General features: G+C 34.4%; 2 protein-coding genes across 4 annotated transcripts; one reads left to right on the forward strand and one right to left on the reverse strand.

Moving 5' to 3' along the window:
- Positions 1-512: 512 nt before the first annotated feature.
- On the reverse strand, positions 513-1,611 carry LOC106652460 (nucleoside diphosphate kinase). The gene is made up of 3 exons (XM_014371434.1): positions 1,483-1,611; positions 1,164-1,265; positions 513-889 (listed from the first exon to the last, which is right to left on the reverse strand). Exons 1-3 carry the CDS (start codon positions 1,609-1,611, stop codon positions 650-652), a joined length of 471 nt encoding a protein of 156 aa, XP_014226920.1. The 3' UTR covers positions 513-649.
- Positions 1,612-3,033: 1,422 nt separating this feature from the next.
- Positions 3,034-18,513, forward strand: LOC106652430 (UDP-N-acetylglucosamine--peptide N-acetylglucosaminyltransferase 110 kDa subunit). 3 transcript variants are annotated; one of them, XM_014371366.2, is made up of 12 exons: positions 3,034-3,624; positions 8,287-8,437; positions 8,524-8,767; positions 8,995-9,063; positions 13,177-13,373; positions 13,967-14,056; positions 14,156-14,336; positions 14,928-15,530; positions 15,621-16,135; positions 16,215-16,671; positions 16,943-17,319; positions 17,409-18,513. In XM_014371366.2, exons 1-12 carry the CDS (start codon positions 3,510-3,512, stop codon positions 17,596-17,598), a joined length of 3,189 nt encoding a protein of 1,062 aa, XP_014226852.1. In that variant the 5' UTR covers positions 3,034-3,509; the 3' UTR covers positions 17,599-18,513. The 3 variants fall into 3 exon arrangements, with proteins under 3 accessions (XP_014226852.1, XP_014226853.1, XP_014226850.1); XM_014371367.2 differs by lacking the exon at positions 3,034-3,624 and adding an exon at positions 4,505-4,792; XM_014371364.2 differs by lacking the exon at positions 3,034-3,624 and adding an exon at positions 6,806-8,009.
- Positions 18,514-23,094: the final 4,581 nt, after the last annotated feature.

A 23,094-nucleotide genomic window follows, 5' to 3' on the forward strand; every position in this document is an offset into this window, starting at 1 on the left:
TCTAATGGAAATTGCATCTACGAACTTCGTTCACTTTTCACCTGCGTCAAAATCATAATTCAATCACGGCATCCGATAAGCCGGTTACGCGATAGTGAATAATCGTTAAGACAATAAACTTGTGTTTCGCTTCTTTTTCTTACTCTCTACTTGTGATTACAATAAAATAATAAAACATTCGCAACACCTACGCAAAATCAGAAATTTATGTATTTTTGAATCTGTGATTACTTGTGAGAAACTATTTTAAGATAAGATTTGTAAAAATGAACTTAATAAAGCAACAATGTAATGTTACTACAGATCATTAACTAATTAGTTGAAGACGTCTTTCTGCAATTGGTGAAAACTTTGAAATTATTAAAGGACTCTTTTATATAGATTATTTCTATACTCCAGAATTATTTATGACCAAAGTAAGGAAAATTTCACAATTAACTTTAACTTATTGGCTTATAAAAATTAATTCAACTCTTTGTTTAAAGTAAATAAAACTCAAAGTAGCCATGGAATAAAATTGAACATTTTTTATTTGCCACATGGTTTGAGTATGTACATTTATCACTAACCACCTCAAAGGCAGTATAAATGATCTTTGATCAATTCATTTTTTTAAAATGGAATGAAAAATTAATATTCGATCTTTTGCTTATTCGTAGATCCATTTCTCGGCCCACGAAGCCCAGTCAACAACCTCCTTCTTCTTCTCATCACCGAACCACAATTTGATTTCCTTGTTTGCTGAATCAACAGAGTCTGATCCATGAATAATGTTGCGTCCAACCTGGATGCAGAAATCTCCACGGATGGTACCTGGAGCTGAGTCTTTAGGGTTGGTTTCACCAAGCATAACACGGCCAGTTTTGACAGCGTTCAAACCTTCCCAAACCTGTAAAACAAATTATTTTTAAAGAATTAGTATTTGATTAAGTATTAGTTTCAACATATCTCAGCACTCAAATAACATTACTTGGAAAAAATTTGTATACGTGTATACAATAACATTGATTTTAAATTCAGTACATTTGATAGGCTATTACATAACAGAGATTTTTAAAGGGCTTCTTCTCAACATTGAAGATCAATTCAAGTTTACCTTGAGAAAATATACATTGTAAATGAGTGTGAGAGCTTCGTTTTTAAATACTTAAACATTTTCTTACCATGGGTACGACTGGACCAGAGCTCATGTACTTGATGAGACCTCCGAAGAATGGTTTTGAAGAAAGATCAGCATAGTGCTCTTTCAGAAGGGATTCAGTTGGCTAAAATATAAACAAAATTTATAAATAATGATTATTTATTGAAAAGCATATTGAAGGGTCTTGTCTATGAATACTTCAATTTCTGAAATAAACACCAGTCTTATATAGATAAACTGAAAAAACCGCCGAAAAGAGAATAGTGCATATTTATGAACATTTACGTCCAGATACGTGGCAATGGTTTTCATGGGGGTAGGGAGTTCATTTCGGTACGTACCCAAACCATCTTCATGGCGACGAGCTTGAAGCCTTTATTTTCAAATCTTTGGATAATTTGACCAACGAGTCCACGTTGGACGCCATCAGGCTTGATCATGATGAAGGTACGCTCTTTGTTGTCAGTCATTTTGGAAAATTAAGGATTTTTACTTGTGACAAGTTAGATTGAGGAGATGCGTTAGCAGATGCCGGCTAGCGTGAACTGGCCGAAGAAGCAAACGGAAACGGAAAAGTATGTTAGTTCGCTGAGCGTGGCTCTGCAAGTAATATTACATTTACAGCACGTGCGGTCACGTTTCGTGACGAAGGTTTTCGTTTCTTAGACATGGCGCGTAAAATGTCGGTCTATATCTGCTCTCTCTAGTCCCTGGGGAGCTGCATAACTCGAATATCCAATTATATTGAATTAGCTTTACTGCAAGTAGTGCAGATAACGCATCGAGTGTATCTATCCGTAATAAAATGCTGTAACACGAACAAAATTACTGATTGTCGAAGGAGAAACTAAAATAGCAATTTGAACTCATAAAAAACAATAATATTTCAAATTATTCACTAAAGCGTATATTTAAGATTTAGGAAAATAACATTTTAATAATTTAAATTATTAAAGAATTTCATATTGAAGAGTTTGAAAAATTAGAAAAAGCCAAAATTTTCTTTGAAATCTTTCCATTGACACATAGAAAACGATATGAATCGAGCTTGTAGTAAATAATCTATCAAAGTCAGATATATCGAGTATCTGAAACTTGGATAAATAAGATTTATCTTAGACCAATCAAAGCTCTTTGTCATACTCATCAGCAACGTTGTTTGACCATTATGAGCTATATTTTCTCTTCCGATTTCGACGAAAAAACTTCCACCTCCCAACGAAAATTACTCATAAAAGTTATTTAAAAACGTCTATAAAGATTTTCCTATGCTAAACTGATGTTTTACTCATAAAGAACGGAGAATTAAGCTATTTTTTCAGAGGTTTCGAAATACCGTGAGAATACAGTAAAAGAAAATGTGGTGAATACTAAAATTTCCAAAATCAACAAAATAAGAAATTTGCATTAAATACCGAAACCAAAGTTAAATCGGAAGTGTTCAATCACGTTTACCAGGACTGTCACTGAATAATTGTCGTAGAAACAACGCAAATGTCTTTATTTTATGATTTTCCAGATATTTACACATTTTTTAGAAATTATTGAAAGGAAATATTGGGAAACGTGCTTAAAAATTTTCATTTCAGTCTTGACTCGTCAAGCAATCAAAACTGATTACAAAAAAGTCCGGTTTCGGTCAGAATTGGCGTAAATCTCGCCTTAAAAAAATCATATTCTTCATTTATTGCGACCTCTCAATTAGATGTCACAAATTTATTTTTACACGTTAACTTGAAGTATTGTTTTGTAGAAAACCCCGCATAACATTATCGCATTTGTTTCTGGTAAATTTCCACTCGATCGACGAGCTTTGCCGACGACTAGTGCCATCGGTCAGGCGGCGAGTCAAAAGCGAACTGTTTAGAATCACGCGTGCGCGTCTTGCCTCTCTCGAGCGAATTCTTGCAGAATATCATAGGCTCCTCTCTTACCGCTTAGCGAGAAATCGCACAATTTGCGATCGCACCGCCGTCGCAAAGTAAGGTCCACCACCACACGCGAGAGTCCGTGCAACTGACTAGATGCGCGACCCACGTTGAACTCCGCACGCGATAACAATCGCAGCACACGATGTGAGCGAGAGAGAAGAGATTCAGTAGTAAACAGTTGTCTCGCTCGTTAGCGCTAGCTCGCCTCGTCCTCTGAGCGAGTCTGAATTACAAAGTAAGGATTATTATAATAGTTTCCGAGCGAGTGATTTTTTTTTCTATAAAAAGCTCGAAGCTTCTCGAGTTGATCATTGGAAAACTGACGGGAGAGTACATCTGTGTCGATTCACTATAACCTCCATTTGACGGGACTTTTTGCATAAAAGTAACGAGAGGACTCGCTGTGCGCGATCGAGTGCAACTTCAAGGAAGTCAATATGCAGTCGCAGCAGCAGCAGCTTTCGACAGGACAGATGCAACAAATCGCCGTGACCGATACCGGTGTCGTCATCAAAATGAACGACACGGTCGTGCAACAATTATCAACGATCGGTGAGTCTTTGTTATTGTCGTCTCATAAAATGGCCAAAAATCATCGCGACCTGTATATATTTGTGTAACACGCCTGCCTTGAGCTTCGACGTCTCTGCCTCGCGCCGTTCTTATTTCGGTGCTGCTCTGCGGCGCTTGAAATTTTTCCATGCGCGCAATCCGCTCATCGCCTTGTGGCTGTGTGCTCGAGCCTCGTCTCTGTGTGAGAGGGAATACGTGTGCACTGCGCAAGTGTGTGTGTGTGTGTACCGTACGGATGTGCGATCCAAGAGAGCAGTGTGCGTCTGCACTTAGGTGTATCGTAATACATACGTGTATGATCAGCTGATCGTATAATATGCTTCGAGACATGAGTAGCCCGAATTCTGTGGAAGTTTTTGAGGAGCGAAAAAGGAGAAATCTTTGATCGTGCATCGAAGCTTGTAGAATAAGATACAATTTTTTCTACGACTTTTACGCGCATCACTTTCGAAATTTCCGCTCGTCGATCTCTAATAACGAGGTCGATTTCAAAAATATGATTCCGATAGGTACAGATGGAAAATGCAGTCGATGCCCAACTGCATAGAGCGAGATAATGTTAAAAAGGTCTACGCTGCATCTCATCGATCGATTTTATTTTCTAATTTAACGTTCGGTTGCTCTTGATGGGCTATCTCTTTTCAATACTGACTCATGCGGAGATTGCGCACCACCGTGTTGTCGACGTACAAGTCATATAGACATGTTATACACTTACATCATGCAGCCACACATACGAGTGCATGCATAAGTAAACATATACGAATGCATATGCGTGTCGGAGTGTTTACGTATGTATAGATAGGTGCATGTATTACACATGCATTTCTGCTTATAAGTGACAAAAGATAGGGCGACTCGCATACACACTGCACTGCTGCACTTCGCAGCTCGCTCATAGTGCTCGGCTCCGTGTGTCCGCAGTGAATTCATTATAGTCGCACGTCGAGCACAGCGTATCGCGCGACCAGACAACCCAAAGTGTGTAATGAAGCTCGATAAACTCATTGTGTTTAAGCTCGCGACTTGAGCTTTTACGGCAAAATTTTGCTATATGAACCGCTGCTGGTATTATTAGCCTTCGTGCCGATGGGGGAAAAGCAGCAGACGGAAGATAGTAAACCACCAAAGAGCAAAACCATAAGCGGTAAAAAAACAACCCTTACACTTATGCACAATAATTGTTTCTCGCTGATGAAATTCATGACTCGCTGTTGCACCAGAACGTACACGAATGTTTTTTTCCAGTGTATTTTCGACCCTTCTTTGCATAACGAGCGTTGACATTGTTTTTTTTTTTGTTCACCTGCACGTATATGAGTTTCGTTAATTACAAAACCCCCCTCGAGTAACAAATAATAGTTAAGCGATCGATATGCTACCTACTTTTTGTATTATGCATTTGCGCATCAAGATGTAATATAGCAAAACATAACCTTTCGTCGATCATTTTTTATTTGCTCTTCAACTTTATCAATATCAACGCATACGGTTACATGTGCATGATGGCGTATAATTGCTAAATAATTCGGGACGACGATGAATCGAATAGTTTTTGTTTCTCTTAAACTCGTCAAATGTGCTCAAATAGCTTGATTATTCATGTCAAGTTAGTATATTTTACAAATACGATTTTCTTTCATTGTACTTCGCGAACCGCATCAAAACAAGTACTATGATTTATTAGGCTTACTTCCATATTGATACCTGTTGATCTGAAGTGTTATTTTTCATGATGTAACACCCCTTGATATATAGCGTATTTGTGAAATAAAAAAAGGCATCGTTCGTGAGTTTAACATCAACAAAAATATGGTAATACCCAGACAATTATTTGTATGAAAGTGACAACTACGATATTTTTCGTTTGCGCTTACACATCATATTAAATTTTGTAAGGTCAAGTTTTTAGATTTTTCTATATCCAGTTTTTTATTTACTGTCGAATTAAAATTGCAATTGAATTAATAATAATAACATATTTATCACCTGTGGTCTTTTTTTAGACAAGTTAGATTAAATAAAAAACAATCGAGTACTTGAAACAAAATCGATTCGTTCTCTTGGCGTAGTCATTCGAACTCCGTATCTATGCAAACGCATCTCAATTTGACATTAAGTTTTTACAAAAAATATATAAGCATGAATGATTAAATCACATTTTTGTCACAAATCACGCGCGCAATGTAGGCTTCAAGTTCGAAAGAAATGAATTTCTTTATATCCCCACACAAAGTTTTTATTTAATATTTTCAGTGTACAAATATCGGTATAATAAATGACATGCATTAAAGAACGATATTTTAAATTTAAAAAAATGGGAATATTTTAAAAACCACGATTCGTCGTTTTATCGAAAAAACATACCTGTTGTATATTGTAACAATATGTGTTACTACAATCCTTTACTTTACAGACACTTTATTTTTCATATAATATTATCGTAACTGTGAGTCATCTCATTAATCTATGATTTTCGAATTCATCAATGAAAATTATTGAGCACGATGCCAGGCTAACAAATAATTGATATTATTTTTTCGCGAATGTCCTTGCATTGAATGAAAATTAACTTTTCAAAATAAGAGTTTCATCTTACATTACTTATTCACGTTGATACTGCTAAAATTGTATTTGAATTAAACGTTTAACCACTTTTCAATGCAATGAATTTTAATTAAAATCATGATAAATTTTTCTTATTTGAATGCTTGTACCATAATTTAAGTAATTTAGTTGAGCAGTTTTTTGGCATTCCTAGACAATTCATTTTCATGTCAGTACTATTTTTATAGAATGATGTGTGGAAGCGAACTGATGTACTAGCTTACGGGTATTAGAAATCGTAGCATCTGCTATGGAAAAGTACTGATCTGTATAGTCTCGTTTCAAAGTTGGTAGTGGGATTCTGTATTCAAATCACCGAAAAGTCCTTTGTTGGATTTGAATCGATTCCTACAAAGACCTTGGGGGTGTACCTCTCTTTTTTTTTATTAAACATTTTCAAGTCCTTCGAGTTATGTTCTATTAACGTTTAAACAATTGTAGCATAGACGCAATGGCCGTAGAATAAATTTTATCGCTCTTGAATTTTGATGCTCATGGCCACCCCTTGGCAAGGATACTACCGTACCTATGCATTTGATTGTATGAGTGTGTGTGTGTGTGTGTGTGTTCCTGGTATAGCATAAATGTATTTGGTACAAGAACGAAAACCGGGCTTACGAATACATATATACTCTAGAAGTTTCGCTTACAAAACGACTCCTTTCTCCCCTCAAAGCCGCGAGCAGCCGGAGCTGCTGCTGCCTCGACGCGCTTCACAAAGAAGTACACCGCTGCCGCTGCCTCTGCCCCGCGACTATTGGCCCTCCCCTTATTTCACGTTCCCCCGTACGTACGATATATATGCGTGTCTGTGCGGTACAGTGCCTGTGCGAGCAGTACGTAGCATCGATGGTCGCCGCCGCAATACGCTCCGAATGCGTGTGTTCTTTCTTCGCTCCGACTACAGTCTCATCAGAGCGTATAGCTGTTAAAAGCTGTATAATTTCCAGTCCCGCCAGTGTTCGAGTTGAACGTTGATCGCGCGCGCGCTGAGCAATCTCCGCTCCGAACTCATTAGCATTTTTATACCCGAGTGCAAGAGACTCCGAAAAGGAGACGCTGTTTTCTGCTGCCCGCTCAACCGTAACAGTCGAACGCCCTTGGACAGTCTGTGTTTTTGTGAGATTTTTCGCTGACGCTCACCCGGATCGTGGTAAAGTACTTCTACGTGGGGAGCCCGCCGTCACTGGTCTTCCGACCGTTGCAGTGGTCGTTCAACAACGTCTTTATGAGATTGCATTCGGTAACGATTGCATGGCAGACAGTTATCAGTGATTTTCCCTAGACGGATCGAGCAGTGACAAAAGGACTAGTATATTGTTTATCCAAGTTTTTTAAACTTGACAGCTCGATCGTACGACCGTGCTGAATGGTCGCTGTCGTGTATGCAACGGTGCCGAGCGAGGTTAGGAGTGGCAACGGCGGCATGAGCGCACGCGTCATGGACAAGACGAACGGTCTCATGAAGACGACGGCCGGTGCATCCGGCCGCCAGGTCGTCGAGGCTACGGCCACCCCGCTGCAACACCAGCAGCAGCAGCAACAACACCAGCACCACAGTCCCGCTGATTGGCAGCATCAGCAGCCCAATCACCATCATCAGCAATTGCAGCCCCAGCAACCCTCCCAATTGCAATCGGCCAATGGGGTGTCCCAAAATCTCATGCTCGTTTCTCAAGATGCCCAGGGGAAAGAACTTATTACTGTCACTGATGAGCAGTCAGTTAATGGTGTCAACGTTGTCCTTGATTCATATTGTTAGTTTTCAACGTTATTTTTCATCTTACTATAGAACTATTGCTAGGAAATTAATCAAATGATATATATAAAATCTTTTATACATATCTTATAATTCATTTACAAAAAAGTTAACATGACATTAAATATTATTCAAGTAATAATTTTTTTTCTTTTTAAATACTTGTATAAATTTAAGTATCAGAAACAAAATCTATTGATACTTTTTTATGCTACAACAAAAATTAAACATGTTTTATCTAAGATTTGTTTATTAATAATTACATGAAATTTCAGGGTTACTAGAACTTGCACACAGAGAATATCAAGCCGGAGATTATGACAATGCCGAAAGGCATTGCATGCAGTTATGGAGACAAGAAAGTAACAACACTGGAGTGTTACTTTTACTATCTTCTATACATTTCCAATGTCGTAGATTAGATAAGTGAGTTAAATTATTCAACAATTTTTATTGCAAATTGTTTATTATTGTCAAAACAAATTAAAAACTATTTTTCTTTTTTCTTAAAGGTCTGCTCATTATAGTAGTTTAGCGATAAAACAAAATCCATTGCTAGCCGAAGCATATAGCAACTTGGGAAATGTATATAAAGAAAAAGGACAATTACCAGAAGCTTTAGAAAATTATCGACATGCTGTACGATTGAAACCTGATTTTATTGATGGATACATTAACTTGGCTGCAGCATTGGTAGCGGCTGGAGACATGGAACAAGCAGTTCAGGCATACGTTACTGCATTGCAGTACAATCCAGTAAGTATACAATTATTAAATTATTCACTTAAGTAAATTATTTAGAAGAAAAGAATATTGGAATATTAAAATATTTTTTATAACTCAAATCAAGTAGCATTCAAAATTTATTTTTTTAATACTACAAAAAATTAAATACATTAATAAAATTTCACTTAAATTTTTTTTAACTTATTTAGAATTTCAAAAGTTATTCAACTTTACTTAACGATATTAATTTTTTTTAGGAACTCTACTGTGTCAGAAGTGATCTGGGTAATCTTTTGAAAGCATTAGCAAGACTCGACGAAGCAAAGGTATGTCTTTATCATATATAAGTGATATCAAATATATTTTACTACAAATCAATTCATGCATGAACATTGAAACTCTAAAAATTAAAGCCAATTTTTGTACTTTCAATTGAAAGTTTTTAGATATGTAAATTCATGTACTTCCAAAATGAAATGAGTTAAAAAATGTTGATGCATACTAATCGTGTAATACAACTGGGATAATTCAAAGGAATGAATAGAGTATGAAAGTTCATGAAATATGTTCCTGCAGAAAGCTCCTTTTGTTAACTTTTTAAAGCACGTGTAGCGAACAATCATTTTCATTCAGTCTCGTGATTAATGCCATTATATACCCATAATGATTTATAATATTCCAGCATTGATATTGATTCTGGGTTGCAGAATCAAACTTTTCTTCTGAATATATTCAAGTATATTGCATATAACAAACATTCAACAAAACTTAATGGATTAAATTTCAATGTAAATCCAGTAAGATACAAGAAAATTATTAATTTTAACCATTCAAAATCATATGCAATACTTGATTTAGACTTCATTACCACTATTTTGGCATAAAGATCAACTAATTTATGTTGTTTATAACTCTTCTTTGAATACCACAACTGATTTGTGGGCCTATTTAACATTACTTGTTAGTTTACAATGTTTGTTTACTATTGAAATTTTAGTTTTTACAAAATCGGTTTTTTAACATTATAAAACCACTTGAAATTTATAAGTTGATCTTTTACATAATAGTGGAAATGAATTATAAGGTTTTGAAGCTGTATGAATTTTAAAAACAGCAAAAAAACCATTAATGGCATTACGGGTAGCTTGCTTCAGTGTCCTTTTTATTGTTAAAATTGTTGACCTGTTGCAAGCTTTTCGAATTAACGTTCCGCCGATCTTATTTACTCAAATTTTTTGATAATTTAAATTTTCTGTAACCTTAAACGGTACAAGCATTGAGCTAAAAAGAAATTCATAATATGCTGAATTGTTTAGTCTAAAATAGGATCGGCCACGTGCTATAGCTTTTAAGTTCACGTAGGCTACCCCCTTTCATTTCTCATTGACAGTTTTTACAGCACCTTTATCCTTTTTGTAATTCCCAAGGTTATAGTTCTTTAAATCATAAATATTTAATTAATGCAAGACTATTTGGCTATTTTGAGGAATTAGTTATAAAAATTAATCATCATTAAATTTAGTTTAAAGAATTCCATTAATCTTGTATTTTTGTTTTTAACTTTCAAACTTATGTTTGTTTTTTGAGAATAATGAAAAAATGCAGATGGTGTAATTTTTGAATAATTGAAGTTGAATTGCATACTTTTTTTTTAAATACGATAGGATTTTATCTTGAACAAGGAAATTTGAGTGAAACTATTTTTTAAATGAATAAATAAACTTTTTAAAAAGAAATCGATGAAATTTATGTCATGATTGTAGTCAAGTAGTCTATTTAGTCGTGAAATCGTAAATCGAATGCGTCCCAGGTATCTTTTCATTGTAGAACAATGATAAAATTGAAAAAAGTTTGAGCGGGAATGAATATTCGAAAGGCAGTCAATAAAATGTTATTGATTGTATTAAGATTGATGCGTGGGCGCATTTGGGGTATTTTTCATCCTTAGGCTCAGCATCTACAGTGACGAAGGAAGTTTTCTGCTACTCTTCGAGTCATTCCTTTGGGCTAGCTAGTTCTTAATCGTAATCCATTTTTTTAAACTTTTCAGCCATGTAATTGATATATGATGTAAATTTCTTTCTTTTCTTGTATGAAATAGTAAAGTTTCAAAAAAGTACCCATAGAATGCAATTGTTAATCGGTTAAATTTCTCCGAATTTATAATGTTTATTCAGATACGTTCATCGCGAACTTCGTACCTTCAAATAAAGAAAATTGTTAGTCAGTTTTGCTTAATTTTGGATTTGAAAATGTCATGGACCTTCAAGTACTTTGCTTAAAGTGCACGTCGGTATATAACAATTATTTAAACATGAAATCGTAGACTGGAAAATAAGAAATGACATAAAGATTTGAATCAAATTAATATTAATCAAGTTTGTGTCTTATTGTCTTTTGTGGACGGTTCAACAAACGTCTATCTAGGAATTTTCAAGAAATTCGACTGCAGGGCTGAGAACAACGGTTGTTTCCTCGAGATGAATCGAGGTGCAGTTAAAGCCGCATTATGTGAGCGTTCGTACACATGATTATCGATAAAGATTAATAATCCAGAGCTTAAGTATGTTCGAGTCCAGATCTAGAGCCGTGCCTACTGTCAATCTTCTGGTACTTTGAAGGTAAAGTAGTTACCCGAGGCCGGTCTCTAGTCTTTCTTCATGACTCCTACAGTCAGAATTTTTGATAATCCTTTTTTTATTATTAAGGCTTTTATTTTTTTTGTTTTTAAACTGTGAATTGTTAATGGTTGGTAATTTTAATTTTTCGAGCAACCTCGAGATGACAGGTTTATTCGTATCTACATTGTAGATAAGAACAACAAGTCTCGTTGAATTAAGTTATCATCGGCAAAAAATTTTCATTTTTTGTTAAACAATGTGCAAACGTCCATTACGATAACTTTGTATGAACAATATAGCGCGATTGGCTTGCTGAAATAATTGAAATTCAATTTCGATTACTTAGAGATCGGCCAACCAAGACTCCCAAAATTATTTTCATGTTTTAGGTACGGATTACACTGAAACTTTTATACATTACAGCGTCCATTTGGCAATTCTAAGCAGAGTCGAACAAACATCCTTTACAGGATCGTCACCGTTTTTTTCTCTTTTTTTACTAATGATTCGAAATTTAGATAGCATTACACTAAATGAGGATATCAAGGCACATGCTGGGAAATTTTTGTTCTTAATTGACAAAATTCTCAGCATTTCAACGTACGTGTGACGAACCTGAGAGGTGTCTGTTTTCACCGAGGCAGACTAATAATTAAAAATTACCTAAATAATTGAAGATTATAATATTTTTTTATGTTGGAGAGAAGTCGACATCGAAAAGAGAGATCACTTTTCAGAAAGATGAATAGTTCTGTTCATGAATGGACTTGAACGATTGTTAAAATTTTTTATCTTTCTTAAGTATTAAAATACTGACTGATAAAAACAATCAAAATATATCCGCTTGCATTCGTTACATTTGTGATTGCCTTGACTTTTTTCTAATTTTTGTTAAAATGTAATTCAATTTTAATGACGTCAAGAATACTTCAATTCAATATTGAATATTTTATCAAAGATCAAACGCCTTAATTTTCACAAAAGAAAAATTCATTTAGGTTTATTTATATTCGCCGGATTAATATTTGGACCAAAAATGTATTTTTATATACAATAATCTAAAGAAAAAGTAAAACTAGAACTATTGTCTGGCAAAAGCAAACGTACGAGAATTACCAAAATTTGGTGCTGATGATCCCATTGAATTAGTGAACGCTACAACACACGAAGAATAAAAATTACATCAATATTTTCTTTCTTCTTTCTCTCTCACGACTTTTCCAGATTTTCGGAACATTTTTTTAATTTTATTTATTATCGTATTCTCTGCTTATATATATATTCATTTCGCTTTTTAATTTCGTGGGAAAGAACATTATTGATCGTAGCGTAACCACTAATGAACAATTTTTCTTTCCAGAAATACATTCACGGTCAGTGTTGATGATTCGATGTAAAAACATTTTTGTTACACAATATTTCTTATTGATTCAAGGATTAACAGGAGCTGCAATCAATAATTTTTTTCCTTCGATCACAAACATTTTAAATCTTTGAATCTCTCAATTAACAATAGTTCTTAAAAGGATAACTTTGATCATATATAATTTTAAGTGATAAAGATAATGATTTTTATTTTATTGTTTGACTGTTATTAATAATTGAGGTAACAAAGATTTAAAATGTTGTATATTATATGAAACTAACTGAGCTGAATTAAATTAAAATAATCATTTGATAATCACGAAAAATACAATATTGATAATTCATACACAGATATGATTAATGAAAATATGAAAACCTCGTACGAAATTTTAACTAATCTTTATCAATTTTCGTTTTTTTTTTTTCGTTACTTTCCATTCGTACAACGATTAGGCATGTTATTTGAAAGCAATCGAAACTCGACCGGACTTTGCTGTTGCTTGGAGCAATCTAGGCTGTGTATTCAACGCACAAGGAGAAATTTGGCTGGCTATTCATCACTTCGAAAAAGCTGTAGCTTTGGATCCAAACTTCCTTGATGCATACATAAACTTGGGAAATGTTCTTAAAGAAGCACGCATCTTCGACAGGTCAATAATAATTCAAATTAACACTATTCAATGAATTGCAATAAACACGTATAAAGAAGTTTACTTAATTATCAATGCAATAATGGTTTTCATATCGAAATCAAAATCTTTGAAGATAATAGTTTTTATACGCGATTCAAACCTTTGGAAAGTTAATTTTTTTTTTTTACAAAAAGTGCACAGTTTGATCAACGGCTGTCCAGAAATTATCTTTCATTCGACAACTTGTTATAAACCTGTGCCAAATTATATTTGACTCTAGTTATTTTATCAATTTAACTACGTATTGATAATAGTCATGAGTCAGACAGTTTTTTTCGAAAAATTGAATTATAATCGATTTAAATTTTTTAACTATTTTCTCGTAAAATCTATGAAATAGGTTTTCGTATGTTTATGAAAATACGATAAAACTTACATTAGTTTTTTATTATTATTATTTTAATAGTTGCCTTAATTTTTAAGATTTATATCAATTTCGGACTTCAATAAAAATAGATCTTGCTCTGTTGCAACTACTTGTAAATTTTAGATTAAAAAAAATTGTTTTCTTCCATTATATGTATTCATATGTTATTTAAATGTATGTACAGGGCTGTTGCGGCATACTTACGAGCTCTCAATCTTAGCCCAAATAATGCAGTTGTGCATGGTAATCTTGCTTGTGTCTACTATGAACAAGGGTACGTACATTTTTATTTTTCTATTTTGAGTAGACCAGCGAAATCAAATAATTAGTTGAGAAAAAAGTTGTATAATAATAATAATTATATCTTTCGTAGGCTTATTGATTTGGCCATCGATACCTACCGAAGAGCAATTGAATTGCAACCAAATTTCCCCGATGCATATTGTAATTTGGCAAATGCGCTCAAAGAAAAGGGTCAGGTGGCGGAGGCAGAAGAGTGCTACAACACAGCGCTCCGTCTTTGTCCCACACATGCAGACTCCCTTAACAATTTGGTAAGTTTATTTAGTTTGGTAAGTTTTATTTTTAAAATATATTGAAGTTCCCTTATTTCCAAGTTGCGTGGAATCTCGGTCTTGAGATTTTAAATGTTTGTTAGGATCTAAGCAGGAAAAAGCTGTAGCTACAACTCTTTTGTGAACTCTTGTAAAATAATTTTTCAAAATTAAAAACATGGTTTTTACGCTCGAATTTTCTCGAAAGGTTTTTCATTATATTTTATTATCACGTTTTAAATTTTCGCAATTTTTTTCATCTGAATAAACACGACTTTATTGCAAAAATGAAAAAAACAAAAGAGTCTCAAAATTTGTCAATGAAAACGTGTAAATTTTTTCATAATTTTTTCAAAACATTCTTGAAACATAAGTTCACCGTATTGGTTTTGGGATGGGGAAATCTTTTAGAATTTTTTACTTATAAAAGTCGTGTACAGATTTTTTCACTTCAAATTTTAATACCTTATGTATACTCTGTAACGAACTCATCGGAAGTGATTGAATTTTATAATTACAAGAACTTTTTACAATATTATGAAATAATTGAACTTTTGAAATTAATGAACATAAAACGTTTTTTCTTATCAGGCTAACATCAAACGAGAACAAGGATTTATTGAAGAAGCTACGCGTCTATACCTCAAAGCTCTGGAAGTATTTCCAGAATTTGCAGCAGCTCATAGTAATTTGGCTTCAGTTCTTCAACAGCAAGGAAAACTTAATGAAGCACTCATGCATTATAAAGAAGCAATTAGAATACAACCAACATTTGCGGATGCTTATTCGAACATGGGTAACACTCTTAAAGAAATGCAAGATGTACAAGGAGCTCTGCAATGTTATACCAGAGCTATTCAAATCAATCCAGCTTTCGCCGATGCTCATTCCAACTTAGCATCTATTCATAAAGATTCCGGCAATATACCTGAAGCTATACAAAGTTATAGGACTGCATTGAAACTAAAACCTGACTTTCCAGATGCTTACTGTAATTTGGCACATTGTCTTCAAATAGTATGTGACTGGACAGACTATGAAGCCAGAATGAAAAAATTGGTTTCGATAGTCGCTGAACAACTAGATAAAAATAGATTACCTAGTGTACACCCGCATCATTCAATGCTATATCCTTTATCACATGAATTTAGGAAAGCTATCGCTGCGAGACATGCTAATTTATGCATTGAAAAAGTAAGATTTTACATACATTTCTCAAATTATTATTTATTGCAATAATTATAAACATGAATTAAAATTTTATCAATGAAATTTGCTTTACAGATTATGGTTTTGCACAAACTCCCATACCAATACCCAAGAGAAGTAAACCCTCGTCTTAGAATTGGTTATGTATCATCTGATTATGGCAATCATCCCACATCACATTTGATGCAATCGATCCCAGGTTTACACGATCGAAATGCAGTCGAAGTATTTTGTTATGCTCTTAGCGCCGACGACGGTACCGCTTTCCGCAGCAAAATAGCTCGTGAAGCCGAACATTTCATAGATCTTTCTCAGTTGCCATGTAATGGGAAAGCCGCTGATCGTATTAATGCGGATGGCATTCACATTCTAGTAAATATGAATGGATACACTAAGGGAGCTAGAAATGAAATCTTCGCTCTAAAACCTGCTCCAATTCAAGTAATGTGGCTTGGATACCCTGGTACATCTGGAGCAAGCTTCATGGATTATCTAATTACAGACGAAGTAACATCGCCAATTGAACTTGCCAGTCAGTACAGCGAAAAATTAGCTTATATGCCACATACATATTTCATTGGAGATCACAGGTAAAACAAAGCTCGACCGTTCATATGTTTTAAAATGTAAGAATCTTGCAAAAAATAATTTCATCTTTTATTTTTACAGACAAATGTTCCCACATCTTAAAGAACGCTTAATACTTACGGACAAAGGAAAAGGCAGTAAGCTAGCGGACAATGTAGCTGTCATTAACGCAACAGATCTTTCACCAATGATTGAGAATACTTTAATTAAAGAGATTAAAGAAGTAATTGTACCCGAAGGTGCTAACAAAATAAAACCGTTAGAGATATCTATGAAAGTAGCAGAATTACCTACGACTACGCCCATAGAAACAATGATTGCATCTGGACAGTGCCAAATGTCTGTTAACGGCGTTGTTGTACAGAATGGAATGGCCACAACACAAGTCAATAATAAAACAGCTACTGGCGAAGAAGTGCCACAAAATATTGTTATAACAACGAGGCAACAATACGGATTGCCAGAAGATGCTGTTGTTTATTGCAACTTTAATCAGCTTTATAAAATTGATCCAATTACCTTACTCATGTGGGCTCATGTAAGTTTCTTTAATGCATTAAAATTTTTTAACAAAATATGCACAGTTTGATCAACAGCTGTCTAGAAATTATCTTTCACTCGACATTTTGTTATAAAGCTGTGCTAAATTATTATTGACTCTAGTTATTTTATCAATTTAACTATGTATTGATAATAGTCATGAGTCAGACAGTTTTGTCCTTGATCTAAAATTAGTACACAAATATTTTTTAGTCAAATACAATTAAGCAAATAACAATGATTTCATTTTCTATTTCAAAAAATTTCAGATCCTCAAGAACGTTCCGAACAGTGTACTATGGCTGCTGCGTTTCCCAGCAGTTGGTGAACCAAATCTTCAAGCGACAGCTCAACAATTGGGCTTAGCACCTGGACGTATACTTTTCAGTAATGTCGCTGCTAAAGAGGAACACGTAAGAAGAGGTCAATTAGCGGATGTATGCCTTGATACCCCTCTTTGCAATGGACACACTACGAGTATGGATGTACTATGGACTGGTACCCCAGTTGTTACTTTGCCAGGAGAAACTCTCGCATCGAGAGTTGCTGCAAGTCAACTTAATACATTAGGTTGTTCAGAATTAGTTGCTAGAACTAGACAAGAATATCAAGATATAGCTATTAGACTCGGCACCGATAAAGAATTGTAAGCTATGATTTAAAAAATTAAAAACTATAATTTTTTATCTAGTAATTAATTTTCACATTTTTTAATAAATCAATTATTCATTTCAGCTTGAAAGCCATTCGGGCTAAGGTGTGGAAAGCCCGCTCTGACAGTCCACTTTTCAACTGCAAAATGTATGCGACAGGCATGGAAATGTTGTACAGAAAAATGTGGGAGCGATATGCGCGAGGAGAATCTCCTGATCACATTGCCGCTATTGACAAAGCTGGTGGTCACAATAATGCGCATACCTCATAATCTATGTCAGATATAGTTTTTCAATACCAGTAAAATGAGTTTTGTGGGCTCATATGGTCTTCCTTCACTCACTATCTCTATCTGTCTAGTATTTTTTTTCTTATCTTTTTTTCCTTAACTATCATGTATGTATATTTTATGTATGAAATGCATCTATCCATATAATCACGTTAAAAAAAGAAGGAAGATAAGTCTCTAATTACTATTTAAATTAGTTCATAATTAGGATATTTTCTTGAAAGTAACTATGCGAAATTTTGAATTACGTAGATAAATTTTGCATCTGTTGTCATATTGCAAATAAAGCACTAGTGTTATAAAGCCAATTATATCGACAATCGACAGTTACATGTCTTTTAAGAGAATGATATTGCTATTTTTAGAATGACCATGAACATGCTATCAATTTTCATGCTTTGATGATTTTTTGAAGGAAAGACTGAGTCTAAACTTCTGCTAAACTAATGTTTTCATTATTATTCATGTATGTACACAATCACAATGTGATGATTTTGATCTAACTAAAAGTTTCTATGACTTATTGAAAACTTAAGTTTTCTTGTATGGTTGAGATTTTCCAGCAGAGATGCTGATTTATAATTCTAAATAGTTATTGCTTTTTTGAAACGCAAAGAATGCATCAATTCCAATGGGTGCAATTTCGTAAAATTGCTTTTTAGCGCGAGAGCACGAGTTGTTTAAGTTAAAACCCCCATAATTGTATAAATAGTACTAAACGTTCAGAATTACCCTTGTACATATAACTGATTAAATATAATTCTTAGTAGAACCTACATTAATTTTGTTTATATTTATTAGTTAACTAAGATGAATTGAGAATGTAAGAAGAATTACATCTTGATTGTACAATGAGTATTTAAAATTAAAAAATAAAGATATATGGTAAAAAAACAATGCATTATCTTAAGTATCATTTTCAATTATTTCACCTTGTATATTATAGTGTAAGAAACATATTTACCCAAAAACGAAATATGTTAGTTAATAATTAAAAAAAAATTTAATAACTTTTTTCTTTATTTAATGAGATAAAGTTTTATGTTTTAATTAATGAGACATTACGAATATCTTACACAAGTCAAATTTTCATTCTGTTGCTTATTCTATGCGTAAAAAATGAAGTAAGTTTTCACTCAGGGCAATTCACTAGAATTCTAGATTGGTACGCATGAATCCTATTGGAAGTGGTTTTCAGAATTTTTCAGGTAATTCGGCTAGTTTTTTAACCCATATTCAATTACAGCTACATTTTTTTCGTAGACTCGTTTTATGAATTTTTCAAGAACGGTTCGTGAAAAATAGATGAGGGTAAGAAAATTTGATACCTAATATTTATTGATAAGAGCTAATAATTTTTTATACCTTGAGCGATGGATCAAAGCAATTGACGATTTCCTTCATTTGTCACAAAAAATTTGGTTTAAATAATTTTCATTCATAATTTCTCGTAAGCTGCCAATTTTAATACTTACTGTTTCAATAAATTTTCTTTCGCTGTAATTAAACAAATATGCAAACTTGTCTGAAAATACATTTTAAACCATAATTATTCCATTCTGCATTGAATAATAGTAAACAGAAGTTTTCTGACTAAATTTGAAAAGTAAAGCCAGTCTTGGTTTGAAGTCAGGAAATGGAAAAATCATTCATATTTTTCACCTACAGAAGTAGTTAGACTTGCAGATTTGTTGCAAGCACAGGTTTGACATGCATTCAAATCAGCTATCGAGTATTGTGGGTCACGTTTTCTTGGTTCATTCATTTCTCAACTGTCATATATTGAAAATACGCAAAATATTAAATAAGTTGTGATTTTGGTTAATGGGCTAGATAAAAGTGGGCCGTGCAAATTTTTCACATGGCTTTCAGGTCACAGAAAAATCCTCAAGTACAATTAACAATTTACTATAACATATTATAGTTTCGAAAAACGATGCTTTTAACAGCAAAGTCTATTCCGAGTTATTTTTGAAATGTAAAAAAGTATCTCTTAGTTTAGCTCTGATTTTTGAATAAATAGTAAAATTGCCAAACTGGGTAAATATTTTATGTTAGTAAACGCCAAACGTTATTGTCGCAAAAGCTTTATTTTGTCTCATCTCTCAATGAACAAAACAATCGAGTCACTTGCAGCTTTGAGTATAAATAAGTTCATTTGAATTTTTTTTAACCGAAAATTGAAAGTATCACACCCAGATTTTCAGTTGAAAACGTGCATTTGAAAAAATTATAAATAAACTCAAAGCGATGATCTCTGCAGTGGCTAACCTAAAACATGTAAGTTCGTTGCTGTAGTTTAAAAAGCTGTCGGGATACGAAAGCTCGCTCGCAAACTCCGTGTACGCTGCTGTCTGCGTCTATGTGTATGCAAGAGAGAGAGAGAGAAAGAGAGAAGATGAGATTGAAGTTGTAGCTTGCACCAAGTATTGATTGCTGAAAAGTCGAGGCCAGATAAGCCGGGGTGGGGAGAAACTAGGTCGAAAGCCTCCGCCGTTATATACATGTAGACATTACTTGCCCTGTAGCCGCATTGGGCGCGTTACCCCTCGCGATGGCATTACTGCTGCTGCTGCTGCTGCTGCTTCTGTGTGTCGCGTTCACGATGCTTTTTAGATTTCTGGCAGTTTAGGAAAAGCCTACAAAAAAATCTTGCGAGCTTTTCACGTTTTGAGCGCTTATATCAGATGCTCCTTTGTTTTTTCATTTAATTTCATGGAGACATCGAGCTTTCTGCTCGGCTGTACGCGGAGCTTAAGGATTATAAAATATGAAGTGAATGAACATAACGCGGCAAACGTCATAACTTTCATTGTTCGCGATAGAGTATTCGCATTAAATTGATAATTGGGCCATAATAATGCGTATTATCGGAGCACATAGCTCCGAGCTCTCGGTAAATTTAGTCCCGAAACGCAAGCTCTGTCTTCCCTGCTGCCGAGCGCAGCGGTGGGCGAAATATCCTTGACACAAATAATAAGTGCCTCGTGCGCTGCATCGCGCATAGCCGCATAGAAGCGAATTTATCTGCAAAAACAGCGAACTAGTAGTATTTTTGACAAGAGAAAAAAAAAGAAGGAGAATAAGCACAAGAAGTTGAGAAAGCTCGACTCTGTGTGCCAGTTTGTGTGTGCCTGAATGTAGGATGGCACATATATTTGCCAATAACGCACACTAGTCGTCATGGCAACCAAATCGATCCCTATAATGGCCAACCCTGCTTGCGTATGCCGTTCCGACGCCGCCGCTGCCACTGCTGCTGCTGCTGCTGCCGCTGTTACTGCTACTGCTGTCCATGATACATGCACACACGTCGCTCTTGCACTACTTATTTCCTAGTTACAATATCATTTATCAGTAATGCTTGCACACAGAGAAACGACGATGTCGTGCACAGGCGCATCGATGTATACTCGCAAACGCGTCTGTCTGCCTCGTCCTTTGAACTTTCTTATGCCGAGCATAACGCGTATATAGCAGCAAAGCTCGGCCGAAATTCAAAATTATTCAATCCCTCTTTGTGCTGCATTGCGGGCAATTTTTTTTTTTCAAAAAGGAAGGAGGCGAAATCAGGGTCGGAATGGAAGTTTTTAAACGCATTTTAGAGATTTACTGCGCTGACGTGAAGATAAGTGAAACAAAGGAGGAGGGAGGATTTTATTAAGGGAACATTTCAGAAACTGCGTCAGAAAATTTTAATTCGTTAACCACTTTTGACATTTCATTTAAATAAAACATTCAACTCATTTCATTCTCTTCGTGTGTTATTTTTAAATTATTCGTTGAAAAGTTGTTACTTGTAAGTAAATTCAACAAATTTAGTTGGAAAACATAGACCTGTATAAAGAAAAAAAAGTACAAACGGAAAAGTCATATTTCAATCCAAGTCGGTTGAAAAAGTAGATTTATTATCTTAAGCATGTTTTCATGTGCCTAAAACATATATGGATTATGGCCTCAATGTTCAAATTCAAAATATATACTTTTCAACAGGGTAAAAAAGAAGTTCATCAAAGAAAATGATATTTAAAATTTACACTTTTCTTTTGAATTATGTAAAATATAAAGTAAAAAAAAGTTCAAAGCAGATTAATTCACAAATATACAAAAACTCGAACACGATTGCTTTGATTAAAATACGATTCATCATCAGGAAAATTTATAAATTACAAAGTATGGTTTTTTATTTGTCCTATTAATCTTCTCTTAGAGGCAATAAATGACTGCATTTCGCAAGGGAATCGATATTTTTTCATATAATTCAACTAAACCATTTCAAATAATTTTGTTTCAATCAACTGACATTCCGAAAATATTTACGCAAATTAGTCTCGTCCAAGAATAAAAGTTGAAAAATACAGGTTTTCCTTTGAAGAGATGTCCTATTAAATTTATTTGGAGCAGCGTACTGCAGTATCAAGTATATATGAGCGCGTCCAGCATAAGTCGGCCACCCCGCGCGATTACGGCATTTTTGGCCGAAAGTGTCGTATGTTTAGCTCGCTCGGAAACGTTTACCAAGGGTCAGAAAAAAAATCCAAACCCATGGATCGATAGATTTTTTCCTCCTCTTTCTAGTGGTGTAACTCAAAAAATTCTTAAAAATTGATTTTGAGGTTAAAACTCGACTTGAATGTTTAAGTTGAATTATCCAAAAAATGTATCCTCCGATTTCAATTTAAACCGCACCAATCGAAAGAGGAGGCAAAAATCTATCGAAAACCATGTTTTCCAGGATGGAGAAATGATAAGAACTATTAAAGATATTGAGAAGAATAGCGCGGGACGGCGCGCGCGGACCTGTTTTCCGTGCACCAGCGGCGGCACACGCGCGGCGCCGTGTCTTTGTCTTTTCGACTCGCTCGTAATCGCTTAAAAAATGCTGGAAAAATAATGTCAACACGTAATTCGATAGATTTTTTTCTCCTCTTTCTGATGGTGTTATTGAAAAAATTCCTAAAAAATTTTTTCATAGTCAAAACTTGACTTGAATTTTTAAGTCAATATTTCTTCTAGTATTTCAATTTTGACCTCAAAATTAACATTACCAATCGAAACAAGAGGAAAAAATCTATCGATTTACGTGTTTAAATCATTTTTTCAGCATTTTTTTAGCGAGTCGAAAAGACATAGGCAGGAAAACAGGTCCGCGCGCGCCACCCCGCGCTATTCATCTCGATATCTTTAATACTTCTTATCATTTCTCCATCCTGGAAAACATGGTTTTCGATAGATTTTTGCCTCTTCTTTCCATTGGTGCAGTTTATTTTGAAATCGGAAGATACATTTTTTGGATAAATCGACTTAAACATTCAAATCGAGTTTTAACCTCAAAATCAATTTTTAAGAATTTTTTGAGTTACACCACTAGAAAGAAGAGGAAAAAATCTATCGATCCATGAGTTTGGATTTTTTTTCTGACCCTTGGTAAACGTTTCCGAGCGAGCTAAACATACGACACTTTCGGCCAAAAATGCC

This window comes from Trichogramma pretiosum, unplaced genomic scaffold (assembly GCF_000599845.2).
Source record: "Trichogramma pretiosum strain Unisexual culture from Peru unplaced genomic scaffold, Tpre_2.0 scaffold32, whole genome shotgun sequence".
Taxonomy (NCBI): domain Eukaryota; kingdom Metazoa; phylum Arthropoda; class Insecta; order Hymenoptera; family Trichogrammatidae; genus Trichogramma; species Trichogramma pretiosum.

What these genes read in the sequence shown, in the direction of transcription:
- LOC106652460 (XM_014371434.1), bottom strand. Translation starts at nt 1,611, where the DNA reads ATGACTGACAACAAAGAGCGTACCTTCATCATGATCAAGCCTGATGGC. An exon ending in TCGCCATGAAGATGGTTTGG is followed by an intron (nt 1,266 to 1,482) that starts GTACGTACCGAA and finishes TTTATATTTTAG; the next exon opens with CCAACTGAATCCCTTCTGAA. An exon ending in CTGGTCCAGTCGTACCCATG is followed by an intron (nt 890 to 1,163) that starts GTAAGAAAATGT and finishes TTTGTTTTACAG; the next exon opens with GTTTGGGAAGGTTTGAACGC.
- LOC106652430 (XM_014371364.2), top strand. Translation starts at nt 7,622, where the DNA reads ATGGTCGCTGTCGTGTATGCAACGGTGCCGAGCGAGGTTAGGAGTGGC. An exon ending in CAGACTCCCTTAACAATTTG is followed by an intron (nt 14,337 to 14,927) that starts GTAAGTTTATTT and finishes TTTTCTTATCAG; the next exon opens with GCTAACATCAAACGAGAACA. An exon ending in CCTTACTCATGTGGGCTCAT is followed by an intron (nt 16,672 to 16,942) that starts GTAAGTTTCTTT and finishes AAAAAATTTCAG; the next exon opens with ATCCTCAAGAACGTTCCGAA.